This window comes from Dendrobates tinctorius, unplaced genomic scaffold (assembly GCF_039654945.1).
Source record: "Dendrobates tinctorius isolate UK_male_01 unplaced genomic scaffold, ASM3965494v1 ptg000063l, whole genome shotgun sequence".
Lineage (NCBI taxonomy): Eukaryota > Metazoa > Chordata > Amphibia > Anura > Dendrobatidae > Dendrobates > Dendrobates tinctorius.
Window position 1 is genome coordinate 1,949,229 of NW_027361731.1, and position 27,217 is coordinate 1,976,445.

General features: G+C 49.4%; 2 protein-coding genes across 2 annotated transcripts in view; both read right to left on the reverse strand.

Moving 5' to 3' along the window:
- LOC141094141 (uncharacterized) overlaps positions 1-27,217 on the reverse strand; it is a 392,749-nt gene that overhangs the window by 287,470 nt on the left and 78,062 nt on the right. The window lies entirely within an intron of this gene.
- The window catches only part of LOC141094149 (uncharacterized), a 454,882-nt gene that overhangs the window by 3,545 nt on the left and 424,120 nt on the right, over positions 1-27,217 (reverse strand). The window contains exons 4-6 of the mRNA XM_073579900.1: positions 7,545-7,668; positions 7,364-7,461; positions 7,075-7,165 (exon numbers count right to left, since the gene is read on the reverse strand). Of these exons, the coding sequence (XP_073436001.1) occupies positions 7,075-7,165; positions 7,364-7,461; positions 7,545-7,668 (313 nt within the window). The remainder of the gene's footprint in view (positions 1-7,074; positions 7,166-7,363; positions 7,462-7,544; positions 7,669-27,217) is intronic.

A 27,217-nucleotide genomic window follows, 5' to 3' on the forward strand; every position in this document is an offset into this window, starting at 1 on the left:
TCCAGAGCACCTGACACCCATTTATAGGAAGGAGGGGAGGGTTAACACCTGCTGTCTAATTTAACGTGTTGTAACCCCAGCGGCCACCAGAGGGAAAACCCATTAGCAGCAACTAGGTTGTAATAACCTCAGCGGCCACCGGGGGCAAAAACTAACATTAAGCCAGAGGCTTGAAGGAAAAAACAGGTTATATGTGAGCCCAGATCTGCCACAGATCCATACATGGATTGTGACAGTACCCCCCTCTCAATGAGGGGCCTCTGGACCATCAAAACCGCACCTCACCGGGAAACAACCCACAGTGAGGATGCCCAGATCCACCAGAGTTCACTTCAGCAACCCTACTCCCCGACTCTCAGGTTTATGGCAAATGTGGGCAGATGGAAGTGGCAATGTATGCTCCGGAGGCACCACAAATCTCCAGAGCGCCGACCTGGGGAATGAGTTGTGTATGGGCATATTTGGGGGTAACTCCCGCTGGTAAGTCCCCGGGCCGAGGATGGCTGACACCCGATACGGCCCGATCACCTGAGAACTCCAGACCCCAGCAGCGCACTTCCACTGGATGTTTTTGGTAGCCACCCATACATACTCGTTCACACACAGGTTCGGACCTGAACGTTTATTGCCACACATACGTTTGCTACAAGACCGTGAACTCTTTACGGAACTGACAACAGAGGCGTCCCCCTGTGTCACCACACTCACACCCCCGCAATTCACAGAGGGAACCACCACCCTCCTCTGACCCCTCCTCCTACGAGGCCTCCGCCTCTCAGGGTTGGCTAATGGCGAGGGTTGAGACTTGCCCCTACTCCCCGGCAGCACCTCTGCTGCCCCCACTGGAGAAGGGGACGGTTGTAGAGAGATGGCAGAGACCGTAGCCCCCAGGCAGCAGCCCTCACATGACTGATCCCAGCTGACTACTTCCCTAAACCGCCAATCTATGACTGGGTTGTGTTTCTCCAACCAAGGGAGGCCTAAAACAATAGGTGATGGCATTCCTGCCAAGACGTAGCACGACAGGGACTCTAAACGAGTTCCTATACGCAGATGTATATTTTCTATGACTTGGGTCAACCTCCCCTGGCTCAGTGGGACAGAGTCAATGGCCTGGATGCTTAGAGGTCTGGCCAGAGTCCTACACTTCAGGCCATGTGTCTGGACAAAGTGAGCATCCACCAGACTGACTCCTGCTCCACTGTCCACAAGCACCGGTATGCCCTCAGGTACCCCGCCAACCACCACTTCTGCTGCCATAGTACCTTGAGAGGGCAAAATGGAGGAAATATACACTCCCTGGTCGTCTTCCTTCACACGACAAGGGTCACACGGCTTCTTAGCTGGTACAGATAATTTGGCACGCATTGGGCAGGCTTTGAGGACATGATCAGTCTGCCCACAGTAAAAACATGCCCCCACCACTCCACGAACCGTAGGTGACACTGTTTGAAAACTAGCTCCTCCTACTTGTATGGGTTCGTCCGAAGGTTTGGCACGCACTGGGCAGGCTCCTATAAAATGGCTAGGCTGCCCACAGGAAAAACATACCCCCACACCACGGCGAACCACAGGCAACCCCTTTTTAGCACCAACTACTCCGAGCTGCATGGGTTCCTCCGTCCGCACTGGTGTGTCCTCTTCCCTAGCGAGGACTATAGGGTGCACATATGGTGTATGTCTCTCCCTGAGGCGTCTATCCACCCAGATGGCAAGGGACATGGCGGCCTCCAGTGACTTGGGAGCGGCGTATTGCACCAGAGTATATTGCAACTTGGGAGACAGACCCTGCACAAAATGACTCCTAAGTGTAGGGTCATTCCACTGCGTGTCAGTGGCCCACCTTCTAAACTGTGAGCAGTACTCCTCAGCAGGTTGGCCTCCCTGCTTGATCTTACGGAGTCGGGTTTCCGCCAGGGAGACGCCGTCAGGATCTCCATACATCAGCGCCAATGCCGCAAAAAACTCATCCACTGATCGTAAGGATGGTGAATCGACCGGCAGGGAGAAGGCCCAGGATTGGGGATCACCCTTCATAAGGGACATAATGATTTCCACCCGCTGTTCCTCACTCCCTGATGAACGAGGACAAAGCCTGAAGTATAACTTACAGGCCTGCTGAAAAACCAAGAATTTATCTCTCCCTCCAGAAAACCTGTCAGGGAGGGATATCTTGGGTTCTGGCTGAACCTGCACCTGAACCAAGGCCCCAAACCCCACCAACTGCTGCAGCTGATGCACCACCTCACCACTCAGCACCCTAAGCTCATCAGTGAGGGGCTGAAGCAGTTGGGTAGAGACCTGTATGTGGGTCATGGCTCACCAGAAAAAATTGGTAAGGGTAGGTGATAATGTCACATAGTGACTTGTCCTGTGTGACGCGACCAGCAGGTCGGTAACTAAAACGACAAGACAAACAAGGGAACACCGGGGACACAGTTACAACGGTGGGCCCTACAATGGGGAACGGGGACACCTGCACTCTCCTGAGGCTGCGTCCCTGAACACTCCTAATGTTCCCTATACAGGCTCTTCACCTGTCGCCGACCAGGATACCTAGTCCCTCACTAGCCCTGCACCTATTCCTTACTAGGGAACTGGCTAGTGCGGACACTGGTCCCACCACTGTACTAATATAACACTAGGGAAAATAACGAACAGAGAAAAACAAACTTAGCTTTCTCTGTTGCCAAATCCTGAGGCAACAGAGTACGCCACCTGGATACAGCTTCCAACTGAACAGCTGAAACACCAAGCTCTGGATGGGCTGCAAAGCACTGCTCCCAATAGCTCCTCTCTCCTCCAAGGTTGGTTAGGAAATGACCAGTATCACCAACAGTGATCCAGAGCACCTGACACCCATTTATAGGAAGGAGGGGATGGTTAACACCTGTTGGCTAATTTAAAGTGTAGTAACCCTAGCGGCCACCGGAGGCAAAACCCATTAGCAGCAACTAGGTTGTAATAACCCCAGTGGCCACCGGGGGCAAAACCCATTAGCAGCAGCTAGGTTGTAATAACCCCAGCAGCCACCAGGGGCAAAAACTAACATTAAGCCAGAGGCTTCAAGGAAAAAAAGGTTATATGTGAGCCCAGATCTGCCATAGATCCAAACATAGATTGTGACACATGGCTTCCATAAACCAGTCCATCAACTTCTGCTCTCCCAAAGTCAAATCTCCCCCTCATTTCGGAGCCTTGCAGTGAGCCCAAACATCAGCATCTCTGTTTTTGGCATTATTAAAGTGAGAAGAATCCACTTAATTTACAGTGTGTGTGTCTCCTGAAGCACAATCTGGGTACTAGGTGTTGGATAACAAAATGGCAAATGTGTAATTTTCACTTTCCAACATCCACTGAGTGCTAATTTCCTGAAAGCGTCTGTGGAGTCAAAATATTCACTGCTCCTATACATGAATTCACTGAGGGTTATAATTTCTAAGATGGAGTGACTTTATCGGGATTTCTGCTCCTCTGGTTTTCTGCCATTTTGATATATTAGGGCTTCTACAAATGGTGTGTCATATTCCCTCTGGGGAATGTGTGGTAAACTATGGTTTTCTTGTCCTGATGCACTGTAGCACTTCGAAACGCGTTGACTAAATAAAGGAAAATCTGGAAATACTTTGTCTGTACTTGAATCTATTATATGTAATACCAACAGCGCAGATTATTCACAAATTCTCCTTATCTGTGATTACTCGGTCTGATGACCCGTTGGACCTGTAGTATCTGGATTTATAAGCCATGGAATTGTTGTGTATACACAACTAAATTGTGACGTCCGTCAGTTGCAAGTCTGAGCTGCACGTAAGACAGCACCCCGAGAACCTTTACCCCCATACGAGGTTCTGGAATTACAGCGGAGCCCAAGAGGTAGCTGCCTATGAGAGCAGCGGACCGGAGCAGGACGGTCGCCAGGAAGGTACTGAAAACCGGGACCGAAAGTGTAGTCCGAAGTCAAAAGTCAGAAACCGGGCAGGCAGCAGAGGTACAAAATCAGCAGGCTGTAGCAGAGTCAAAATCCAGGCTAAGGTCAGAGTCTAAAAACCGGGAGAGCAGCTGAGGTACAAAATCGGCAGGCTGTAGCAGAGTCAGAAGTAGCAATTAAACACTGAGGAAAAGAAGACTATCTCTGGCGGCCTGCAGGACAGGCTCCAAAGTATTTGAAGGATACGGCTATCCCTCACAGGCTCACAACCTGATGACCTAATCTGGACCCCAGGACCAGGCCACATGGCGATACATCAACCCCTTCACCTCTGACAGAAGAGCGAAGCCTGCGCCCACCAGACGCCTGCGCAGGGACCTTTTCCCTGTCACCACCATCACCCACAGGAGAATCACGGCGATGGCCAATGACAGAGGCATGCATCAAAGGAGCAGGACCACATGAGGATATAGCGCTCCTATTACCAGCACCACCAGTTGAAGGAGTCCGGCGCCTCCCAGATGCCGAGGCAGGAACACCAGCCCCCGAGTCTGAAGGCGACGTGACAGTCCGGCGACTCCTAGTGGCCGAGGCAGGAACACCAGCCCCCGAGTCCGACGGTGACATGACATAAATCAGGTTAGCATAACCTTATTTAACAGCTTTATTGCCATAGGATAAAACCCTATTGCACGTTTTTTCTCCTCCTAGTTTTATCTACATCCTCTCTGGAAACTGCTCCTGCGACATTTGCTTCTGTCACCAGGCGCTGCCGTATTCATTCTGCAGGCAAGTGCTGTTAATGGAGGAGCTGTCAGAGCCAGAAGCTCTGGGTGGCACCGGCGCTGTCCAGCCATTAAGATTAGGGTGCCTGGGAACTATAGTACCATCCATTCTGGTGGTATGGGTGTGTGTGCTGTCCAGCTGAAGTATTCTGCTCCCTGCTTCAGCCAATTGAAAATATCGTCACTGTACTAAAGCTCAAAGCATATTGCCGGAATCTGCCAGACACAGCGTTGTGCTCCTCTGGTTCAGTACGGTGCTCAGCTCTCGGCTTGTGAATTTGTTTCCAGTTGTGAACCACGGCCCATTTACTGACTACTCTTGCATCTTCTCTTTTTGTATTTTCTCTGCCCTCCTGGTCCTGACCCGGCTACCTGACAATTCTTCCTTCCATCGCACTCCACAGAACAGCAGGTATCACCATGGCTCAAGCCTAGGAGTATCTGTGTAAAGGGGGTTTTACACTAAGCGATATCGCTAGCAATATCGCTAAAACGTCACTGGTTTTGTGACGTTATAGCGATATTGCTAGCGATATCGCTATGTGTGATACTTACCAACGACCGGCTCCCCCGCTGTCCATCGCTGATCGCGCGAGAATGTCCGGCTCCATTTCTCGTCGGGCGCTTCCTGCTGTGACGACGAGCGACGCGTGGAGGCGGGCGGGAGGACGCAGGATCGCTGTGTGTGAATGGTAAGTATCGTGCGCTGCGTCGCTGCTGCATCGCTGTGAGATCTTTCTGTATGAAAGCTCACTAGCGATCATTTAGCGATGCACCAGCTATCCTGACCGGGTCGGATCGCTGGTGCATCGCTAAATGTAAAAGGGCCTTAAGTCCAGGTCTATCTAGAGGAGATAAGGATGATGAGCAAGACCATCCCTGGAGTAGATAATGCCAAGCTTGTTCATGGTGGCCATCTTTTGAGCTGCCAGGTAACCACGAGCAGTGTCCTCAATACATTGCGTCAGAAAAACTATTCCAGCAAGATCTGCAATTAAATAGCTAAATGGCGCTCCTTCCCTTCTGATCTCTGCCATGTGCCCAGACAGTAGTGTACAACTGTGTACGGGGTATTGTCGGATTCAAAAGAAGTTGCAAAATAATTTGTATGGTCCATTTATTTCCTTATATCTTTGGTGAAAAATTCTAAAGATCACCACATAGAGTGACACATGTCAGAATTGAAACATGAAGCCTGACTAGGAACACAAAACTGTTTGCAGAAAGTGGTTAAATAAGAGTCCTTTGGGCAGTAACTACTGTTGTCAAAAACTTTGAATATAGAAAATAACACATCTACAGAAATGATCAAACTCATCCGTCTTCATCAGTAACAAATGAGTAACTAGTGGTGAAACCTCTGTGGGGTAACTAGAGTATGTGGCTTGGTGGCTCTTGGCAATCTAAGCTATCAGATGACTTTCAAGAAGAAATATTGGACATGCAAAGAAAACTATCATGCTGACCCCCCTCATAGGGTATTTGTCATGGTTTGCTGACTTTGTGGGATTAGGCAGTTCTAGAGTTAATCGGGATAGCCTCACTCTGAGATTCTGCAGGCTTCATATGGCCTCATTGTGGTGTCATTCCTCTTCGCTTATACTTTGACCCTTGGCCGAGTGTGTGTGTGACCCTGTTGTGCCTGTGCTTTGTGCCTGAGCGTCCCGTCTGCCTGAACTCCCCTACAGCTCCTGACCCCAGGCTGCCTCATAGCGGTGGGTGAGTTACCCTGTTCAGCCATGGGAAGCCGTCGGCGCTAACAGGATTGTGACAGTATCATGCTGCTCCCCTCATAGGGTATCATGCTGCCCCCCCTCATAGGGTATCACACAGCTGACCCCATAGGGTATAATTCTGTCCCCATTATAGGGTATAATATAGCTCCCCATAGGGAATAATGCTGCCCTCCTCATAGGGTATTATGTAACCAGGACGGATATATATCTATAAAAAAAACCACAATACTCACCTCTCCTCCTCGCTCCCACACTGATTCCGGGGGATGGCTCTGCTCCAATGAAGTGACATCATCATGCACCCACTGTGTCAGAGGCACAACTTGTCAGCACAATCTAAGTACGCTGTCATTTGGCTTTGTAGTTTACAGATCTGAACAGGTTAACGGTCAGCGTCTTTTCATTTCAGTTGGTAGGTAGATCTACCAGGTTGTAAGTTCTATAGAAAAGGGCTTTCAATGACTAAAGTCATTTGAACAGTTTTAGATGGAGGAGAATGTTGTGTTCTAGAGTCAAAATGGTGATCATGGTAATACGGCCGGACTACACAACCGATAAAGCAGCCACAGCCGATGACTGAGAAAAATCTGTGACTTCTCTGCATTTAGTGGTTACTACTCACCTGGGTAGTCATATGTAGGAATCTCCTCTTTACACCACTCATCACCCCTCACATATGTCTCTGTAGTATTAATGTGGGTCAGATCTTCACCCTGAAACAAATATTGTAAAAGTCACAGAGAGATGGAGAAGTCACATCTATGATCATCTCTAATCCTGCCATCTCCACCGTTCTCATTACACAAGTATAAAACATATAATACTGGTGGATAAAACAAGACTGAGCACAAGACCTTCACAGCCGTCTACACATCATAGAGGAGATCTCATGACACCTTCTCTCCATCTACCTGATGATCCTGAGGAACATTGAGATCTTCTTGCTTACACTCCTCTGGAAGAAGAGGACGGGGACATCTCTCTGGTGTTGTCTTCTTACTGGATAGATCTGGAGGAAACACATACAGGGACAGAATTCATTATTTACACACAGATAATTATAGGCCGTGTGTATTTAGTCCTGTCTATTACCTGGTGATGTGAGGGGCTGGGGAACCTCCATCATGATGTCCTTGTAGAAATCTTTGTGTCCTTCTAAATACTCCCACTCCTCCATGGAGAAATAGACAGCGACATCCTGACACCTTATAGGAACCTGACACATACAATGATACCGTCATCCCCCGATCCCTTCATTGCATTACTGTATAATGTCCCAGCATTCCCAGCAGTGTCACCTCTCCAGTCAGCAGCTCAATCATCTTGTAGGCGAGTTCTAGGATCTTCTGGTGATTGATGTCCTCTTGTATCAGGGGGTGAGGTGGAGGCCCAGGGATTGGGCTCAGGGGTCTTCCCCATTTGTCAGACACAGGGTCCTGACAGCGCTCACTAGAGGTCTTCTTCACTACTGTGTAATCCTGGTAATGGAGAGACATTAATAAATCTCACTACAGACATTTCCAGAGTCCTCACCTCTCCAGTTCTGTCCATCTGTTATTCCCATAGATAAGAATGATGTAATGTGACGTCATCAGAATCTCTCACCTCTCCAGTAAGCCGGAAGAGGATCTCTAGGGTGAGGTGTAATATCCTCTCCGCCATCTTGTCTCTGTCCATATCCATCTTTGATGGGTAAATCAGGAAAATTCTCTTCTATAGAAGATCTTCACAGAGAGGATCCGATATTGTAGAGACCTGAATGAGAAGAAGAGCCGATGTAACATCATAAAAATCCTGTGTAATAATACAATTACTGGAGATAATAAGGGAAACATATGAGGAGATTTATTATTTTACAGTATTTAGTTTCCTTCTTTACATCTACTAATAAAACCTATATATTTAGGCCACAGACAACAAGCAGTTTCTCCCTCGGAGTCGGCAGCTGAATACGTTTCTCATAGACTCATCTTCCATAACGCTAATTCTCGTCTCATTTACCGACACTGGAATCGGCATTAGCAATACTGCAGGAGATATTCATTACACGTGACAGGAGAAATAACTACTTCATGAGGAGGACGACATCTTCATCTTCTACTACGGCTCTAGAAACATATTTGTCCAGAGTCCATCACTGACTCCATCCCCACCGGCCGTCTATATGAAGGTTTCCCGTCTTCCCCGCACTGGAATCTTCTATCACGTTAGATCTCAGCTCTGATTCACACACAGAAGTTTGAGGCTTTTATAAATGATTGTTTGTAAGAACAAGAAACGAAATATTTGATGCCAATATCTCCATATACAATTTCTTTTTCCACTGGATGTAATGTTTTTTAGGGGAAATTTTCCCATCTTTAGACTTTCATATATTACATGAAAAACAGAATAATATGTTAATGTTACAAAATAAAATTGAGCTATACACTAATGCACAGAGATCATATAGACAATGGATGAAAATAGCTCAAAAGACTAGATATTAACACTGAAAGCAAAGAGCTGGAAGCTCACAGAGTATAATCAGGAGGTGTCTTATAAAGTTGCGATGAATCGTGCATTGGGGCGATGGAGAGTACTTAGACCTACATCATCACCAGTTAGTAGCTTTATTTTAAGCCTTTCATGGCTTTCATTTTGGGCCCTTTTGTTTAATCCATGATTAAGGGTATTGTTATGACACATATGGTGTCACTGGCGCTGTCTAGGGGGCGCCATCAGGGGGCACATGAACAAGCGCAGAGAGTGCAGGAACAAGGCAAGCAGCGCGCAAGGTCCTGAGACTAATGCAGTGAGCACAGGACCTGGCATTAAGTAGTTACGTGACCTGGGAGTGGAGTCACTGCGCGTCAGCACAAGGAAGGAAACTGAGCACGCAGAGTGCAGACAGAAAACATGGTCAAGGAGAGCCAATGAGCGTAGTACCTAGGGATAAGACAAAGAGTAAACAAAGACAAGTCAAGGGGTCAGATAACCAGGAGGGACAGAGCAGTACAAAGCAGGATTCAGAGGCAAAAGTCAGGGGACAAACCGGGTCATACACAGCAAAGCACACAAGCACAGAGGCACAACGTTGACGGACGAGTAACCTGGGTCAGCAACCACAAACCGAGGATACGGAAGTATCACCGACACCAAATCCATGGAACTGCCAACATTAAATACCCGCCCCAGAATCAAAGAGAGGCAGACTAAATTAACCCTGACCTGACCAAGATGGAGGCAGAACCATCCTGTCCAGAGTCATGACAGTTATTTTACCAGCTATTTCATTAGGCTAATGGCTGTGGCCATCTAATTCAGATTGTTAACTGAATGGACCCATCACAATTTTGCTTGCTTCTATCTGATAGTGTAACTTATACTAGTGTACTGTGTTGTTGTGCCACTAAGCACTGTAATTTGCTGGTCTTTTACGCTACCATTTTTTTGCTTAATCAATGAAGCAGGAGTGTATTAGCCAATGTTAAATTGATAGATAAGTAGCAAATTGGTAGAAATTATATTAAAACAGCTTTTAATTAGCCCTTTAAAAACAACGAATGTTGCAATGAATGACAAATACAAGTGCACACAGTGATAGTGTATAGTGCTCAAATAAAAACAGACCGTGTTGTACCGCCTCGGTGTCCTATGCCAAAGGACAATAATTGGTTGTATATCACAGGCCTATGTGTCCCATCATATCCCAGGTATTATAACCATATAGACACAAATAGCCAAATTACTGGACCTATAAACTAGCTGTGAACCACCTACAGCGTTAAGTCTCTATTAATGATATTGTTATTTCAGACATGCACATTGGACCTTAGCTTATCCACCTTGTCTCAGCATATATGTATGTGCGCTATCTACCAATACAGCATATATTGCACATTGCCCATGGAACAGCAAAGTGTCAGGGTATTACTTCCTCTATACACATTGCATTATCCTGCTCACATGACAATCTTATAGCAAAAACCGCTGTACTTATCTTGTCTTGCGTTCGTTACAAAAAGGAGATGAACAGGTTCAGCATACTATATAATGCCCATAACAGTGACCTAATCTCCACACATGTCACCCAACGCGTTTCATCTGGATTAGAATCATCAGGGGTGTCCTGACATCTTGTCTTGAGGCGGAGCACGCCCGTTCTAAATTAGCTGATTCTTATAGATAGCGGCATATCGCGGCTTAACGCCGCTTCCGGTAGCCGTGAATGGTTCTTCCGGTTTGTGTGTAACGCTGCAGACCGTGCTCATTACTTGCCCCACTTCCTGGGTGCTTTGTGTATTACTGCACGTCATATCCGGGCTGGACACCGCCGACACACATGCCCCATTTCCTGGGCGTCCACAGCGGCGTCAGAAGTCCCGACTTAGTCAAATCGCGTCATAGGGATAAAAATCACATGACGCCCAAGTATCCATGGAGACCCACTGCATTATCACATTTGGTGTAATGTTACTCAATGGTTTATCATGTGTAATACAGTTGTGGCCAAAAGTATTGACACCCCTGCAATTCTGTCAGATAATACTCAATTTCTTCCTGAAAATGATTGCAAACACAAATTCTTTGTTATTATTATCTTTATTTAATTTGTCTTAAGAGAAGAAACACAAAAAAAATTGACCTAAAGCCAAATTGGATATAATTCCACACCAAGCATAAAAAAAAGAGAGTGGAGAAAAGTATTGGCACTGTTCGAAAAATCATGTGATGCTTCTCTAATTTGTGTAATTAACAGCACCTGTAACTTACCTGTGGCACCTAACAGGTGTTGGCAATAACTAAATCACACTTGCAGCCAGTTGACATGGATTAAAGTTGATTCAACCTCTGTCCTGTGTCCTTGTGTGTACCACATTGAGCATGGAGAAAAGAAAGAAGACCAAAGAACTGTCTGAGGACTTGAGAAACCAAATTGTGAGGAAGCATGAGCAATCTCAAGGCTACAAGTCCATCTCCAAAGACCTGAATGTTCCTGTGTCTACCGTGCGCAGTGTCATCATGAAGTTTAAAGCCCATGGCACTGTGGCTAACCTCCCTAGATGTGGACGGAAAAGAAAAATTGACAAGAGATTTCAACGCAAGATTGTGCGGATGTTGGATAAAGAACCTCGACTAACTTCCTAACAAGTTCAAGCTGCCCTGCAGTACGAGGGTACAACAGTGTCAACCCGTACTATCCGTCGGCGTCTGAATGAAAAGGGACTGTATTGTAGGAGACCCAGGAAGACCCCACTTCTTACCCCGAGACATAAAAAAGCCAGGCTGGAGTTTGCCAAAACTTACCTGAAAAAGCCTAAAATGTTTTGGAAGAATGTTCTCTGGTCAGATGAGACAAAAGTAGAGCTTTTTGGGCAAAGGCATCAACATAGAGTTTACAGGAGAAAAAAAGAGGCATTCAAAGAAAAGAACACGGTCCCTACAGTCAAACATGGCGAAGGTTCCCTGATGTTTTGGGGTTGCTTTGCTGCCTCTGGCACTGGACTGCTTGACCGTGTGCATGGCATTATGAAGTCTGAAGACTACCAACAAATTCTGCAGCATAATGTAGGGCCCAGTGTGAGAAAGCTGGGTCTCCCTCAGAGGTCATGGGTCTTCCAGCAGGACAATGACCCAAAACACACTTCAAAAAGCACTAGAAAATGGTTTGAGAGAAAGCACTGGAGACTTCTAAGGTGGCCAGCAATGAGTCCAGACCTGAATCCCATGGAACACCTGTGGAGAGATCTAAAAATGGCAGTTTGGAGAAGGCACCCTTCAAATATCAGGGACCTGGAGCAGTTTGTCAAAGAAGAATGGTCTAAAATTCCAGCAGAGCATTGTAAGAAACTCATTGATGGTTACCGGAAGCGGTTGGTCACAGTTATTTTGGCTAAAGGTTGTGCATCCAAGTATTAGGCTGAAGGTGCCAATACTTTTGTCTGGTCCATTTTTGGAGTTTTGTGTGAAATGATCAATGTTTTGCTTTTTGCTTCATTCTCTTTTGTGTTTTTTCATTTAAGACAAATTAAATGAAGATAATAATACCAAAGAATTTGTGTTTGCAATCATTTTCAGGAAGAAACTGAGTATTATCTGACAGAATTGCAGGGGTGTCAATACTTTTGGCCACAACTGTACCTGGATAATCAGCAGTGCAAACTTCATCAAAATACAATAGGATATTTATGATGCTTTCACATGCACATTTTGATTAATAGAAACAGGCGCTAAAAAATACCTTTAGCGCCAGTTAACCCACTATGTGGACATTTCCAGTGATTCCCCAGTACGTTCTGGTATGCACCATATCAGAGTTAAAAAGCAGAGATAGACTACTTCAGAATAGGGAAATACGGCTATGATGAAGATTTAGTGATTTGGGGAATATGTTGGATGAAAAAGGCAGGGCACCACAGACCTCCTTGGTATCTGTAGGAATTATAGAAAGGGTGCTCACTCAATCTAACCCTGTTAATCCCTCTCTATCTGTTCCCTACCTCACGCGGAGGTTGGTACCCTAAAAACCTGCGCAAGTGGCGCCCCCACTCGTCGACGGCTCTCCCTAAGTAATATAACCCTAGTAATAGCTCCCTACAAGAAGGAAGAAAAGGAGAGTATCTCATTCAGTCCCTTTGGGTGTGAGGTTTACAGGGAAAAGATCCAATAGGTTTCTCTCTGGAGGATCCGTTTGTCCCAATCACCTCCTCTTTGATTTTTAGGGATCTTCTCTATTCCCATGAAACTGACAGCCTTTACATCCCCCTTGTGTGTTTGATTGATGTGGTTAGCTACCGGTGTGTCGCGTTTGTTATTGACGTCCCTGTGATGCTCTCCTATCCTAATGGGAGTTGTATATAAGATCACCTGTAGATGCGGCCTAGAATACGTCGGCAAGACAAAGAGAGAGTTTAGGGTTTGGGTGCAAACCTCACACCCAAAGGGACTCAATGAGATACTCTCCTTTTCTTCCTTCTTGTAGGGAGCTATTAATAGGTTTATATTACTTAGGGAGTGTGACGTTCAGCAGCAGACAACGTCCAAGAGTGGACCCTCTGGGTCACGGATCTGGAGCCCCTGGGCCGAGCACGCCAGGTGATGACCGACCCCTATACAGGGATCGTTAGGGACAGGACCGCAGAGGTCAGAACCGCGACAGCTGGTACCAAGAGGGACGGCTCACAGGAGACACGGATGGGTATGACTGAGGGACAGTACTGTATACTAGGAACACCAGGTGTGTACATGGAAGTGCACTAATTATAGGATAGTGCGAAACAGGTAGACGTGAGCACGTCTGGCGTGTGGCGAGGAATACGCCGGGAGATAAACCCAGCAAGACGCGTGCGAGGAGCACGACAGAGTACAGAATGAAGCAGCAGTCGTGCCAGGAGGAGTCTTAGAGTATAGGGACAGAGAGAGTACCCAGAGGCACAGCGGAGCAAGAGACAGAGCACAAGATGATCCGAGAGGATGCCAGAGGGCATGACTGAGCAAAGACAGAGCGGAATGGAAGTTCAGAAAGGGTGCCCAGGAGCACCGAGAACACAAGGCGGAACAGAGGACCTGAGTACAGCGAACAGCCTGGCAGAGACACAGACGTCCCAGCCAGGAAGCACAACAATAATCAGGCACCTCCCCTAGGGGGAGGTCGCCTGATATAGCACATGACTCCTACTGGTTCCTGGTCAGGACCTAGCCAGAAAGCACATGACCACTACAGGTTCCGGGTCAGGTCCTCCATTACCATAGAGAGGACCGACCCCTATACAGCACTGACAGGAGCGCGCAAGCGCAAACGCGACATGGGGGAGGAACCTCGGGGACGAGAGCTGCGCATGCGCACCCGACGGGAGCCCCCGAGGGACCGCCGTACCGGAGGGAGAGACGTCGGGACCGAAGCCCCACCTCCTGGTGAGCGTGGCGTAACAGTACCCCCTCCTTTATGCCCCCTCTCTCTGGAACTGGAAAATAACACCTTGACACTAGGAGCGGGATCCAGACACTTCCTAACTGCATGAGGACCTATCAGATCCAAAGTCTCACCAAGAGAAAGTTTGGTCTCCTGCCACACCCTGGAGAACTCCACGGACTGAGAGTCGGAGGCAGGTACGCCCAAGACAGGACAAACCGGCAGAGGCACACTGACATGCTTGGAGACCGAATCGGTGGGGCAGTTATTGGAAGTGAATTCAGCTTTAAGAGGCGAAGAGTCGGAGGATGGTTGCTTGGAAACTTCCTTCTTGGCACACAACGGACAAGCAGCCACAAAGTCTTTGACATCCTGAGCAATAGACGGCCACCAGTAATAGTGGAATAAACGGGAGAGTGTCTTCTTGACACCAATATGGCCAGCAGACGGAGAAGAATGTGCCCAGAATAACACACCCTTACTTTTAGAGACAAAGGTTTCCCCCGGGCGCTAGGATGTCAACTTAACGGAAGCCATGGTAATAACCTTGGGCCGGTTACTTGACAGATGTGGAGACTGACTCTCAGCCTCCCTCTCGACAAAGTCACACGTCACAGACCGGTTGCTTGACGGATGTGGAGACTGACTCTCAGCCCCCTTCTCGACAATGTCACAAGTCACAGGCCGGTTGCTTGACAGGTGTGGAGACTGACTCTCAGCCCCCTTCTCGACAAAGTCACACGTCACAGACCGGTTGCTTGAAGGATGTGGAGACTGACTCTCAGCCCCCTTCTCGACAATGTCACAAGTCACAGGCTGGTTGCTTGACAGATGTGGAGACTGACTCTCAGCCTCCTTCTCGACGAAGTCACACGTCACGGAGCGGTTGCTTGACAGGTGTGGTGACTGACTCTCAGTCTCCTTCTCGAAGTCACATGTCACAGACCGGTTAGCGAATGACGGAACTACTATAAATCCACAAGCAACTGCTCTGACACGGCGCATCCAGGGGCCTTTCTTGCTCTTTTGGGCAGCTCCCACCCTCCACATTTGGTGAATGTTGAAGTCAGGACAAGGGGGTGAGGATCAGGGTTCTCCTTCCCAGATCTGTTGCCCTTTCCTGACCAAGCGCCAGGACAATGACCGACCCCTATACAGGGATCGTTAGGGGCAGGACCGCAGAGGTCAGAGCCGCAACATCCGGTACCAAGAGGGACGGCTCACAGGAGACACGGATGGGTATGACTGAGGGACGGTACTGGATACTAGGAACACCAGGTGTGTACACGGAAGTGCGCTAATTATAGGATAGTGCGAAACAGGTAGATGTGAGCACGTATGGCGTGTGGCGAGGAATACGCCGGGAGATAAACCCAGCAAGACTGGTGCGAGGAGCACGACAGAGTACAGAATGAAGCAGCAGTCGTACCAGGAGGAGTCTTAGAGTATAGGGACAGAGAGAGTACCCAGAGGCACAGCGGAGCAAGAGACAGAGCACAAGATCTGAGAGGATGCCAGAGGGCATGACTAAGCAAAGACAGAGCGGAATTGAAGTTCAGAAAGGGTGCCCAGGAGCACCGAGAACACAAGGCGGAACAGAGGACCTGAGTACAGCGAACAGCCTGGCAGAGACACAGATGTCCCAGCCAGGAAGCACAACAATAATCAGGCACCTCCCCTAGGGGGAGGTCGCCTGATATAGCACATGACTCCTACTGGTTCCTGGTCAGGACCTAGCCAGAAAGCACATGACCACTACAGGTTCCGGGTCAGGTCCTCCATTACCATAGAGAGGACCGACCCCTATACAGCACTGACAGGAGAGCGCAAGAGCAAACGTGATATGGGGGAGGAACCCCGGGGACGAGAGCTGCGTGTGCGCACCCGACGGGAGCCCCCGAGGGACCGCCGTACCGGAGGGAGAGACGTCGGGACCGAAGCCCCGCCTCCTGGTGAGCGTGGCGTAACAGGGAGTGCCGTCGACGAGTGGGGGCACCACTTGCGCAGGTTTTTAGGGTGCCAACCTCCGCGTGAGGTAGGGAACAGATAGAGAGGGATTAACAGGGCTAGATTGAGTGAGCACCCTTTCTATAATTCCTACAGATACCAAGGAGGTCTGTGGTGCCCTGCCTTTTTCATCCAACATATTCCCCAAATCACTAAATCTTCATCATAGCCGTATTTCCCTATTCTGAAGTAGTCTATCTCTGCTTTTTAACTCTGATATGGTGCATACCAGAACGTACTAGGGAATCACTGGAAATGTCCACATAGTGGGTTAACTGGCGCTAAAGGTATTTTTTAGCCGCTGTTTCTATTAATCAAAATGTGCATGTGAAAGCATCATAAATATCCTATTGTATTTTGATGAAGCTTGCACTGCTGATTATCCAGGTATTATACATGATAAACCATTGAGTACCATTACACCAAATGTGATAATGCAGTGGGTCTCCATGGATACTTGGGCGTCATGTGATTTTTATCCCTATGACGCGATTTGACTAAGTCCGGACTTCTGAAGCCGCTGTGGACGCCCAGGAAATGGGGCATGTGTGTCGGCGGTGTCCAGCCCGGATATGACGTGCAGTAATTGACAAAGCACCCAGGAAGTGGGGCAAGTAATGAGCGCGGTCTGCAGCGTTACACACAAACCGGAAGTGCCATTCACGGCTACCGGAAGCGGCGTTAAGCCGCGATATGCTGCTATCTATAAGAATCAGCTAATTTAGAACGGGCGTGCCACGCCTCAAGACAAGATGTCAGGACACCCCTGATGATTCTAATCCAGATGAAACGCGTTGGGTGACACGTGTGGAGATTAGGTCACTATTATGGGCATTATATAGTATGCTGAACCTGTTCATCTCCTTTTTGTAACGAACGCAAGACAAGATAAGTACAGCGGTTTTTGCTATAAGATTGTCATGTGAGCAGGATAATGCAATGTGTATAGAGGAACTAATAGAATCTATGATCTATGATTCTATGATTCTAATACCCTGATACTTTGCTGTTCCATGGGCAATGTGCAATATATGCTGTATTGGTAGATAGCGCACATACATATATGCTGAGACAAGGTGGATAAGCTAAGGTCCAATGTGCATGTCTGAAATAAAAATATCATTAATAGAGACTTAACGCTGTAGGTGGTTCACAGCTAGTTTATAGGTCCAGTAATTTGGCTATTTGTGTCTATATGGTTATAATACCTGGCATATGATGGGACACATAGGCCTGTGATATACTGTACAACCAATTATTGTCCTTTGGCATAGGACACCGAGGCGGTACAACACGGTTTGTTTTTATTTGAGCACTATACACTATCACTGTGTGCACTTGTATTTGTCATTCATTGCAACATTCATTGCTTTTAAAGGGCTAATTAAAAGCTGTTTTAATATAATTTCTACCAATTTGCTACATAGCATTTTTTTTGCTTAGCAGTCTCTTTATCCGTTTCATCCCTGAGGGGTCAGCCACCACAGAGGTACTGCACCGCCTCCTGAGGTGTAGTATCCCACTTCCCAGGTAAGATGGTAACACCTGACCAGACTCCAGCACCCACATCCAGCACAGACACCTTAGAACAGCAGAGCACCCTTTATGGCAGCTGCTTTGGTTCATGAAGGGTGCTGGGTGGTGGGTGGAGCTTAGAAACACTAGATGGGAAAGTTGACAGGAAGTTAAGTCAGTTCCCCTATGTGGGAAGGAGGGAAAGGATGCAGCAGCCTCCTGTGAGCTGGAGCTGCTTGCAAGGAAAGAGGAAGAAAGAAGGATCAGTTGTTCAGAAGGAAGATAGATAAGCAAGGAACGTGAGGAGGAAAGAGACTGGGCACTAGGGCTAGTGCAGAGCCCTTGTATAAGTTTAATGCGCCAAGGCCAGGCACCGGTATCCGAGGCTGGCTGTGTGTGATACTAATGATCCTGCAGCAGAAACCGGTGGAATAGAAGTTGTGACTGCTTTATTCCCACCTAAGAATCGAAGACACAGCAGCAACATGTGTGATCCGGGACATGACTGTATGGAGTCCCCGAAGCAGGCTACAGCTGCCTGTCATACGAGCGGAGTTTAAGTAACATCAAGAAGGAGGAACTTGAGTGTAATTCAGAACTACAAGTACTTCAGATTAGCGCTAGAAAGGAGACGTTCAGAAAAGGCACATTTGGAAGGGAGTGCTGGAAGGGTTAATCCATCTGCCTGAGAGTTGGCCGAGTCCCTGACCTGGAGGCTGCAGCATTGAAGCGGCCACCTGTCTGTGCCAGAAACGTGAGTAAAAGAATTGGAAGTGCACTCAGTTGTGTCATTGCCTTCTTCCTGCGCTAACTTACTCAGCACGGCTACATCTCTGTGCCTAACACTACACCATCTACCTCAACATCTTCTATCACTGACCTGGGACTACAGCTCTACCTGTGGAGAGCTATTACATCTTTGCTGCGCCACACCATCTGTCCCAGAGGATCTGTACCACAGCGTCGTCTTAACACCTTCATTGCTGAGTACCACAGGTGGCGTCACAAATTATCTATCTATAAACTTTATTCCATTCTACCTATTTTACATGGACACCCAGGGCCACGGACCGGGTCACTGCCACCGCAAAACATCCCTTTGAGACACTGGCTTGGTACCGTGTAATCCGAACACCTGCCCTGGGGGTGATCCATATCTCACCATAGATGTATTTTAAATTGATTAAATAAAAATTATCTTAGGATTATACTCTGTGAGCCTCCAGCACTTTCCTCTCAGTGATAAAGTAAAAATGAGGATGGTGGTACTGTGGGATCATTATACTGTGTGGGGGCATCGTAGTATGAGAGTAATACATGATTTCTTGCTTCCCGTTATCACACTTGCTGCAGTGGAGGCTCCACTAGATGGCAATAGAGTGGAAGCAGGACTGCACCTAAACAGAGTAGGCCTGTCGTGCTTCAAGCGAGGCCACCACAGGGGGCAGCAGAACAGTCAAGCAAGCCGAGTCAAGCAACACACTGTAGCGCAGGGGATCAATAACGGTCAGGAGAAGAAATGCCTAAGACAAAAGCAGGTCAGGGTCCAAGCCAAGTTCAAGTACCAAGAAGTCCAGACACAAAGGGGACACACAGAGTCAGGACAGGGAGCACGGAATAACACAGACGCGGGTCGAGTCAGGAATAGCAGCAGGACAAATCAGGATGTAACAGAGTCCGCTACTCATGCCCTAGGCAGAACTATAACTGACATCGCCTGCAGGAAGCAGCAACGATAAATAGCCAACCTGAACCCAGACTGAGGCTGGAAAAGTTTAATTCTTAACATGACCAGACCGGGAGAAAGGTCAAACAGGACTCAAAACCCAGTCTGAATCATGACGTCCATCTTTCATAGTTGGGTCGTTTGTATCTTTCAGCGGAAAAGGTAGAAAACCATTGTGATTTTTATAAGGAGACAACACAACCCCCTAAATATAACATTTTATAAAAACCCCCACAATTTGTGACTCTTCAGGGTAAATCGCTCTCTCACCATTGGATTAGAGCTGATACTATGAAGCTAAAGAGACTAAATAGACTTTCTGTCACCTCCATAAAGGGGCACTTTTCAGTGTTTGTCAGAACTGTCCAATTATTATTAGAGGTGATAGTTTCCCCCCAATTAGAAGGGACACCTGTGGATATTGGGGTCTTTACCTGCTACAGTCCTGGTGGGATTTACTCGGTTAAGTGCTGGAATCATTTTCTCCCAAAGGGTTAAATGGCGTCTGTAACTTCAAGGTCTTTCTATGAAGCTTCTTCTCTGAAATTTCTTCCTCTGTTTTCTGCCGTATTTCTATTACTCCCCGGAATCAGGAATGTATTAACTCCTATAGAAACTGTGGAGAAAGAATCATTTCTAATTCTATGTTTCCAGGATTCTTCTTGTGGGAATTGGCTGCGATATCCCCTGTGCAATATATTTCTAGTATTAGTAGGTTATAATCCTGTCACTCTATGGACGTGCGTGGTTGTTTGTTTCTTTACCTTTTTTGTTGTTTCTTGTGTCATTTATTATCTTTATGTCACGTATGTGTATTGGTTCTGACATTTGGGATCTTGTTTTCATGTGACAATCACTATACAAGGAACACCCAAGGGATACAATGCTGGCTTATAAAAGGCGTCCGAGCCATTGCAGCAGGTGTGTTTTCACACCACAACTCCTTTTCCATGATGTCCCCATGAAACGTTGCTTGTGACGACAGCTGATGTACAGCTCCCAGTCAGGCTGCGCTCCGCGAGACAGGCGAGAGCGGTGATGACATCAATCATGTTACTGAAATCACCGCTATTGCAGAGCGCAGCGTGACTGGGAGTGACCTATGAAACTTTGATCTCTGATTTCAGGGCATAAAAATTAAACGTTTGAAAATTGCAAAATTTACCAAAATTTTTGCCTAAATTGCAATTTTTTAAGAAATAAATGTAAACCATATCAAAGAAGTTTTACCACTATCATGAAGTACAATATGTCATGAGGAAAACAGTCTCAAAATCAGTGGGATCCACTGAAGCGTCCAGAGTTATTACGTCATAAAGTGACAGTGGTCAGGATTGAAAATATTGGCCTGGTCAGGAAGGTGAAAACAGGCTTCGGGGTTAAATACACCCTAGGGCCACATGAAAGACACTAAAGGATACAGCATTATAATATTTAGGGGGCGAACAATTATCTAAGAGCTCCCTTCTATAACAACTCTCCCTGAGCAGCCTCCTGAGGACGGTGTGCCAAGCATCGCGTCACTGGGTCTTCTATAAACCCGATAACGTGATGCGGCCGGACAGTCACAGTAATGTCAGTAGCCAACATGACTACAGCCTTACCGTATATGGCGGGCAATCCCAGCATGTTTATTGGCTGGGAACTCGAGCATGGCGCTCCATCACCTGCGATAATCGAGTAACAAGCTTGTCCGAGCTCCCGATGCCTGATCGAGTAGTGGAGAGCGGCTCACTCATCACTAGTATCTACATTATTGTGCTGGAGCGGAGCTAGGAGAGAAATAATCACATTGTGTGGGAACTTCTTTGGGCTTCTGTCCTCTCATCCTGCAGTTGTCTAAATGGATCTAATATGGACTTGGGAACCAGCGAAGCCGCATTCTGTCCACAGCTGTTACGTCACTGTTCACACCACACAGAGACCCCAAAGTGTCTCAGTGCTGAAGGGGTTAATGCCCCCCGCGCCCAGTAATGGGGAGTCTCCAGCACCGACCTCCACCCGCAGAGCCGCACTCCACACAGAGAATAATGGAGCCTCCAGCACCGACCTCCACCCGCAGAGCCACACTCCACAGAGAATAATGGAGCCTCCAGCACCGACCTCCACCCGCAGAGCCGCACTCCACATAGAGAATAATGGAGCCTCCAGCACCGACCTCCATCCGCAGAGCCGCACTCCACATAGAGAATAATGGAGCCTCCAGCACCGACCTCCACCCGCAGAGTCACACTCCACATAGAGAATAATGGAGCCTCCAGCACTGACCTCCACCCGCAGAGTCACACTCCACATAGAGAATAATGGAGCCTCCAGCACCGACCTCCACCCTCAGAGCCGCACTCCACATAGAGAATAATGGAGCCTCCAGCACCGACCTCCACCCGCAGAGCCGCACTCCACATAGAGAATAATAAAGCCTCCAGCACCTACCTCCACCCGCAGAGCCGCACTCCACATAGAGAATAATGGAGCCTCCAGCACCTACATCCACCCGCAGAGCCGCACTCCACATAGAGAATGGAGCCTCCAGCACCTACCTCCACCCGCAGAGCCGCACTCCACATAGAGAATAATGGAGCCTCCAGCACCTACCTCCACCCGCAGAGCCGCACTCCACATAGAGAATAATGGAGCCTCCAGCACTGACCTCCACCCGCAGAGCCACACTCCACATAGAGAATAATGGAGCCTCCAGCACCGACCTCCACCCGCAGAGCCACACTCCACATAGAGAATAATGGAGCCTCCAGCACCGACCTCCACCCGCAGAGCCGCACTACACATAGAGAATAATGGAGCCTCCAGCACCGACCTCCACCCGCAGAGCCGCACTCCACATAGAGAATAATGGAGCCTCCAGCACCTACCTCCACCCGCAGAGCCGCACTCCACATAGAGAATAATGGAGCCTCCAGCACCGACCTCCACCCGCAGAGCCGCACTCCACATAGAAAATAATGGAGCCTCCAGCACTGACCTCCACCCGCAGAGCCACACTCCACATAGAGAATAATGGAGCCTCCAGCACCGACCTCCACCCGCAGAGCCGCACTCCACATAGAGAATAATGGAGCCTCCGGCACTTACCTCCACCGGCAGAGCCGCATGCTACATAGAGAATAATGGAGCCTCCAGCACCGACCTCCACCCGCAGAGCCGCACTCCACATAGAGAATAATGGAGCCTCCAGCACCGACCTCCACCCGCACTCCACATAGAGAATAATGGAGCCTCCAGCACCGACCTCCACCCGCACTCCACATAGAGAATAATGGAGCCTCCAGCACCGACCTCCACCCGCACTCCACATAGAGAATAATGGAGCCTCCAGCACCGACCTCCACTCGCAGAGCCGCACTCCACATAGAGAATAATGGAGCCTCCAGCACCGACCTCCACCCGCACTCCACATAGAGAATAATGGAGCCTCCAGCACCTACCTCCACCCGCAGAGCCGCACACCACATAGAGAATAATGGAGCCTCCAGCACCGACCTCCACCCGCAGAGCCGCACTCCACATAGAGAATAATGGAGCCTCCGGCACCGACCTCCACCCGCAGAGCCGCACACCACATAGAGAATAATGGAGCCTCCAGCACCGACCTCCACCCGCAGAGCCGCACTCCACATAGAGAATAATGGAGCCTCCAGCACCGACCTCCACCCGCAGAGCCGCACTCCACATAGAGAATAATGGAGCCTCCAGCACCGACGACCACCCGCAGAGCCGCACTCCACATAGAGAATAATGGAGCCTCCAGCACCGACCTCCACCCGCAGAGCCGCACTCCACATAGAGAATAATGGAGCCTCCAGCACCGACCTCCACCCGCAGAGCCGCACTCCACATAGAGAATAATGGAGCCTCCAGCACCGACCTCCACCCGCAGAGCCGCACTCCACATAGAGAATAATGGAGCCTCCAGCACCTACCTCCACCCGCAGAGCCGCACTCCACATAGAGAATAATGGGGCCTCCAGCACCGACCTCCACATAGAGAATAATGGAGCCTCCGGCATCTACCTCCACCCGCAGAGCCAAACTCCACATAGAGAATAATGGAGCCTCCAGCACCGACCTCCACCCGCAGAGCCGCACTCCACATAGAGAATAATGGAGCCTCCAGCACCGACCTCCACCCGCAGAGCCGCACTCCACATAGAGAATAATGGAGCCTCCAGCACCGACCTCCACCCACAGAGCCACACTCCACATAGAGAATAATGGAGCCTCCAGCACCGACCTCCACCCGCAGAGCCGCACTCCACATAGAGAATAATGGAGCCTCCAGCACCGACCTCCACCCGCAGAGCCGCACTCCACATAGAGAATAATGGAGCCTCCAGCACCTACCTCCACCCGCAGAGCCGCACTCCACATAGAGAATAATGGAGCCTCCGGCATCTACCTCCACCCGCAGAGCCGCACTCCACATAGAGAATAATGGAGCCTCCAGCACCGACCTCCACCCGCAGAGCCGCACTCCACATAGAGAATAATGGAGCCTCCAGCACCGACCTCCACCCGCAGAGCCGCACTCCACATAGAGAATAATGGAGCCTCCGGCATCTACCTCCACCCGCAGAGCCAAACTCCACATAGAGAATAATGGAGCCTCCAGCACCGACCTCCACCCGCAGAGCCGCACTCCACATAGAGAATAATGGAGCCTCCAGCACCGACCTCCACCCGCAGAGCCGCACTCCACATAGAGAATAATGGAGCCTCCAGCACCGACCTCCACCCGCAGAGCCGCACTCCACATAGAGAATAATGGAGCCTCCAGCACCGACCTCCACCCGCAGAGCCGCACTCCACATAGAGAATAATGGAGCCTCCAGCACTTACCTCCACCCGCAGAGCCGCACTCCACATAGAGAATAATGGAGCCTCCGGCATCTACCTCCACCCGCAGAGCCAAACTCCACATAGAGAATAATGGAGCCTCCGGCACCGACCTCCACCCGCAGAGCCGCACTCCACATAGAGAATAATGGAGCCTCCAGCACCGACCTCCACCCGCAGAGCCGCACACCACATAGAGAATAATGGAGCCTCCAGCACCGACCTCCACCCGCAGAGCCGCACTCCACATAGAGAATAATGGAGCCTCCAGCACCTACCTCCACCCGCAGAGCCGCACTCCACATAGAGAATAATGGGGCCTCCAGCACCGACCTCCACCCGCAGAGCCGCACTCCACATAGAGAATAATGGAGCCTCCGGCATCTACCTCCACCCGCAGAGCCAAACTCCACATAGAGAATAATGGAGCCTCCAGCACCGACCTCCACCCGCAGAGCCGCACTCCACATAGAGAATAATGGAGCCTCCAGCACCGACCTCCACCCGCAGAGCCGCACTCCACATAGAGAATAATGGAGCCTCCAGCACCGACCTCCACCCACAGAGCCACACTCCACATAGAGAATAATGGAGCCTCCAGCACCGACCTCCACCCGCAGAGCCGCACTCCACATAGAGAATAATGGAGCCTCCAGCACCGACCTCCACCCGCAGAGCCGCACTCCACATAGAGAATAATGGAGCCTCCGGCACCTACCTCCACCCGCAGAGCCGCACTCCACATAGAGAATAATGGAGCCTCCGGCATCTACCTCCACCCGCAGAGCCGCACTCCACATAGAGAATAATGGAGCCTCCAGCACCGACCTCCACCCGCAGAGCCGCACTCCACATAGAGAATAATGGAGCCTCCAGCACCGACCTCCACCCGCAGAGCCGCACTCCACATAGAGAATAATGGAGCCTCCGGCATCTACCTCCACCCGCAGAGCCAAACTCCACATAGAGAATAATGGAGCCTCCAGCACCGACCTCCACCCGCAGAGCCGCACTCCACATAGAGAATAATGGAGCCTCCAGCACCGACCTCCACCCGCAGAGCCGCACTCCACATAGAGAATAATGGAGCCTCCAGCACCGACCTCCACCCGCAGAGCCGCACTCCACATAGAGAATAATGGAGCCTCCAGCACCGACCTCCACCCGCAGAGCCGCACTCCACATAGAGAATAATGGAGCCTCCAGCACCGACCTCCACCCGCAGAGCCGCACTCCACATAGAGAATAATGGAGCCTCCAGCACTTACCTCCACCCGCAGAGCCGCACTCCACATAGAGAATAATGGAGCCTCCGGCATCTACCTCCACCCGCAGAGCCAAACTCCACATAGAGAATAATGGAGCCTCCGGCACCGACCTCCACCCGCAGAGCCGCACTCCACATAGAGAATAATGGAGCCTCCAGCACCGACCTCCACCCGCAGAGCCGCACTCCACATAGAGAATAATGGAGCCTCCAGCACTTACCTCCACCCGCAGAGCCGCACTCCACATAGAGAATAATGGAGCCTCCGGCATCTACCTCCACCCGCAGAGCCAAACTCCACATAGAGAATAATGGAGCCTCCGGCATCTACCTCCACCCGCAGAGCCAAACTCCACATAGAGAATAATGGAGCCTCCAGCACCGACCTCCACCCGCAGAGCCGCACTCCACATAGAGAATAATGGAGCCTCCAGCACCGACCTCCACCCGCAGAGCCGCACTCCACATAGAGAATAATGGAGTCTCCAGCACTGACCTCCACCCACAGAGCCGCACTCCACATAGAGAATAATGGAGCCTCCAGCACCGACCTCCACCCGCAGAGCCGCACTCCACATAGAGAATAATGGAGCCTCCAGCACCGACCTCCACCCGCAGAGCCGCACTCCACATAGAGAATAATGGAGTCTCCAGCACTGACCTCCACCCGCAGAGCCGCCCTCCACATAGAGAATAATGGAGCCTCCAGCACCTACCTCCACCCGCAGAGCCGCACTCCACACATATGGCTGCTCTGTGCGCACAGGACCTGTGATGAGGTCACAGGAGGGGAGGAGTCAGGAGTCACATGATCAGGGGCCTCAGTGTGTGCAGGACTCCGCTGTGCTGGAGTTGCTCCTTAAGAACAAGGAATGTTTGGCAGAAGTCACCTGTAAACAGTAGAACAATTCCCCCCATTAAGTGATTGGATCCTTCCAGATCTGTGAAAGATCTTAGTGATATTACAGGCTGGAGCGCTGGATTCAGGGGTGATCCTGGTGCTGAATGAGCCATGCGGCCTCCATCTTAGAGAGCGGCCACAACCCCAGACGATGCAGTGGCCGGAGCAATGTTATTGATTGAGAGAATTTCTGTGAGAAGCAAATGTTTTACCGGAACCTCCTGTGGCATCAAGGAAAATAGTTTCCCTTTTCCACTCGAATTATGAGCCATAATTCCCAAATCCTCCGATCTGTGGTCATCACCATAGAGACTTATATAATGGGACACATTCTCTCATCTTCTCCATATCATGGCTTTTCTCTCAGAATATCTCCGTCCATAACCCCACAGTCCGGTGGAGCTGGTGCCGGTAACCCTAATGCTATTAGAGCTTTACTATTGAGACCTTCGATCTTTCTTCTGGAGTCAGGAGGACTTTGGTGAATATGTCGGCAGTGACATTTATGTCTCAGTCCGGATTATCTCTCCTGTGCTCTCTGTGAATATCTTCTCTCGGATATTGTCTGTATTTGTCCCAAAGAGCCCGGGGATTGGAAGGAGCA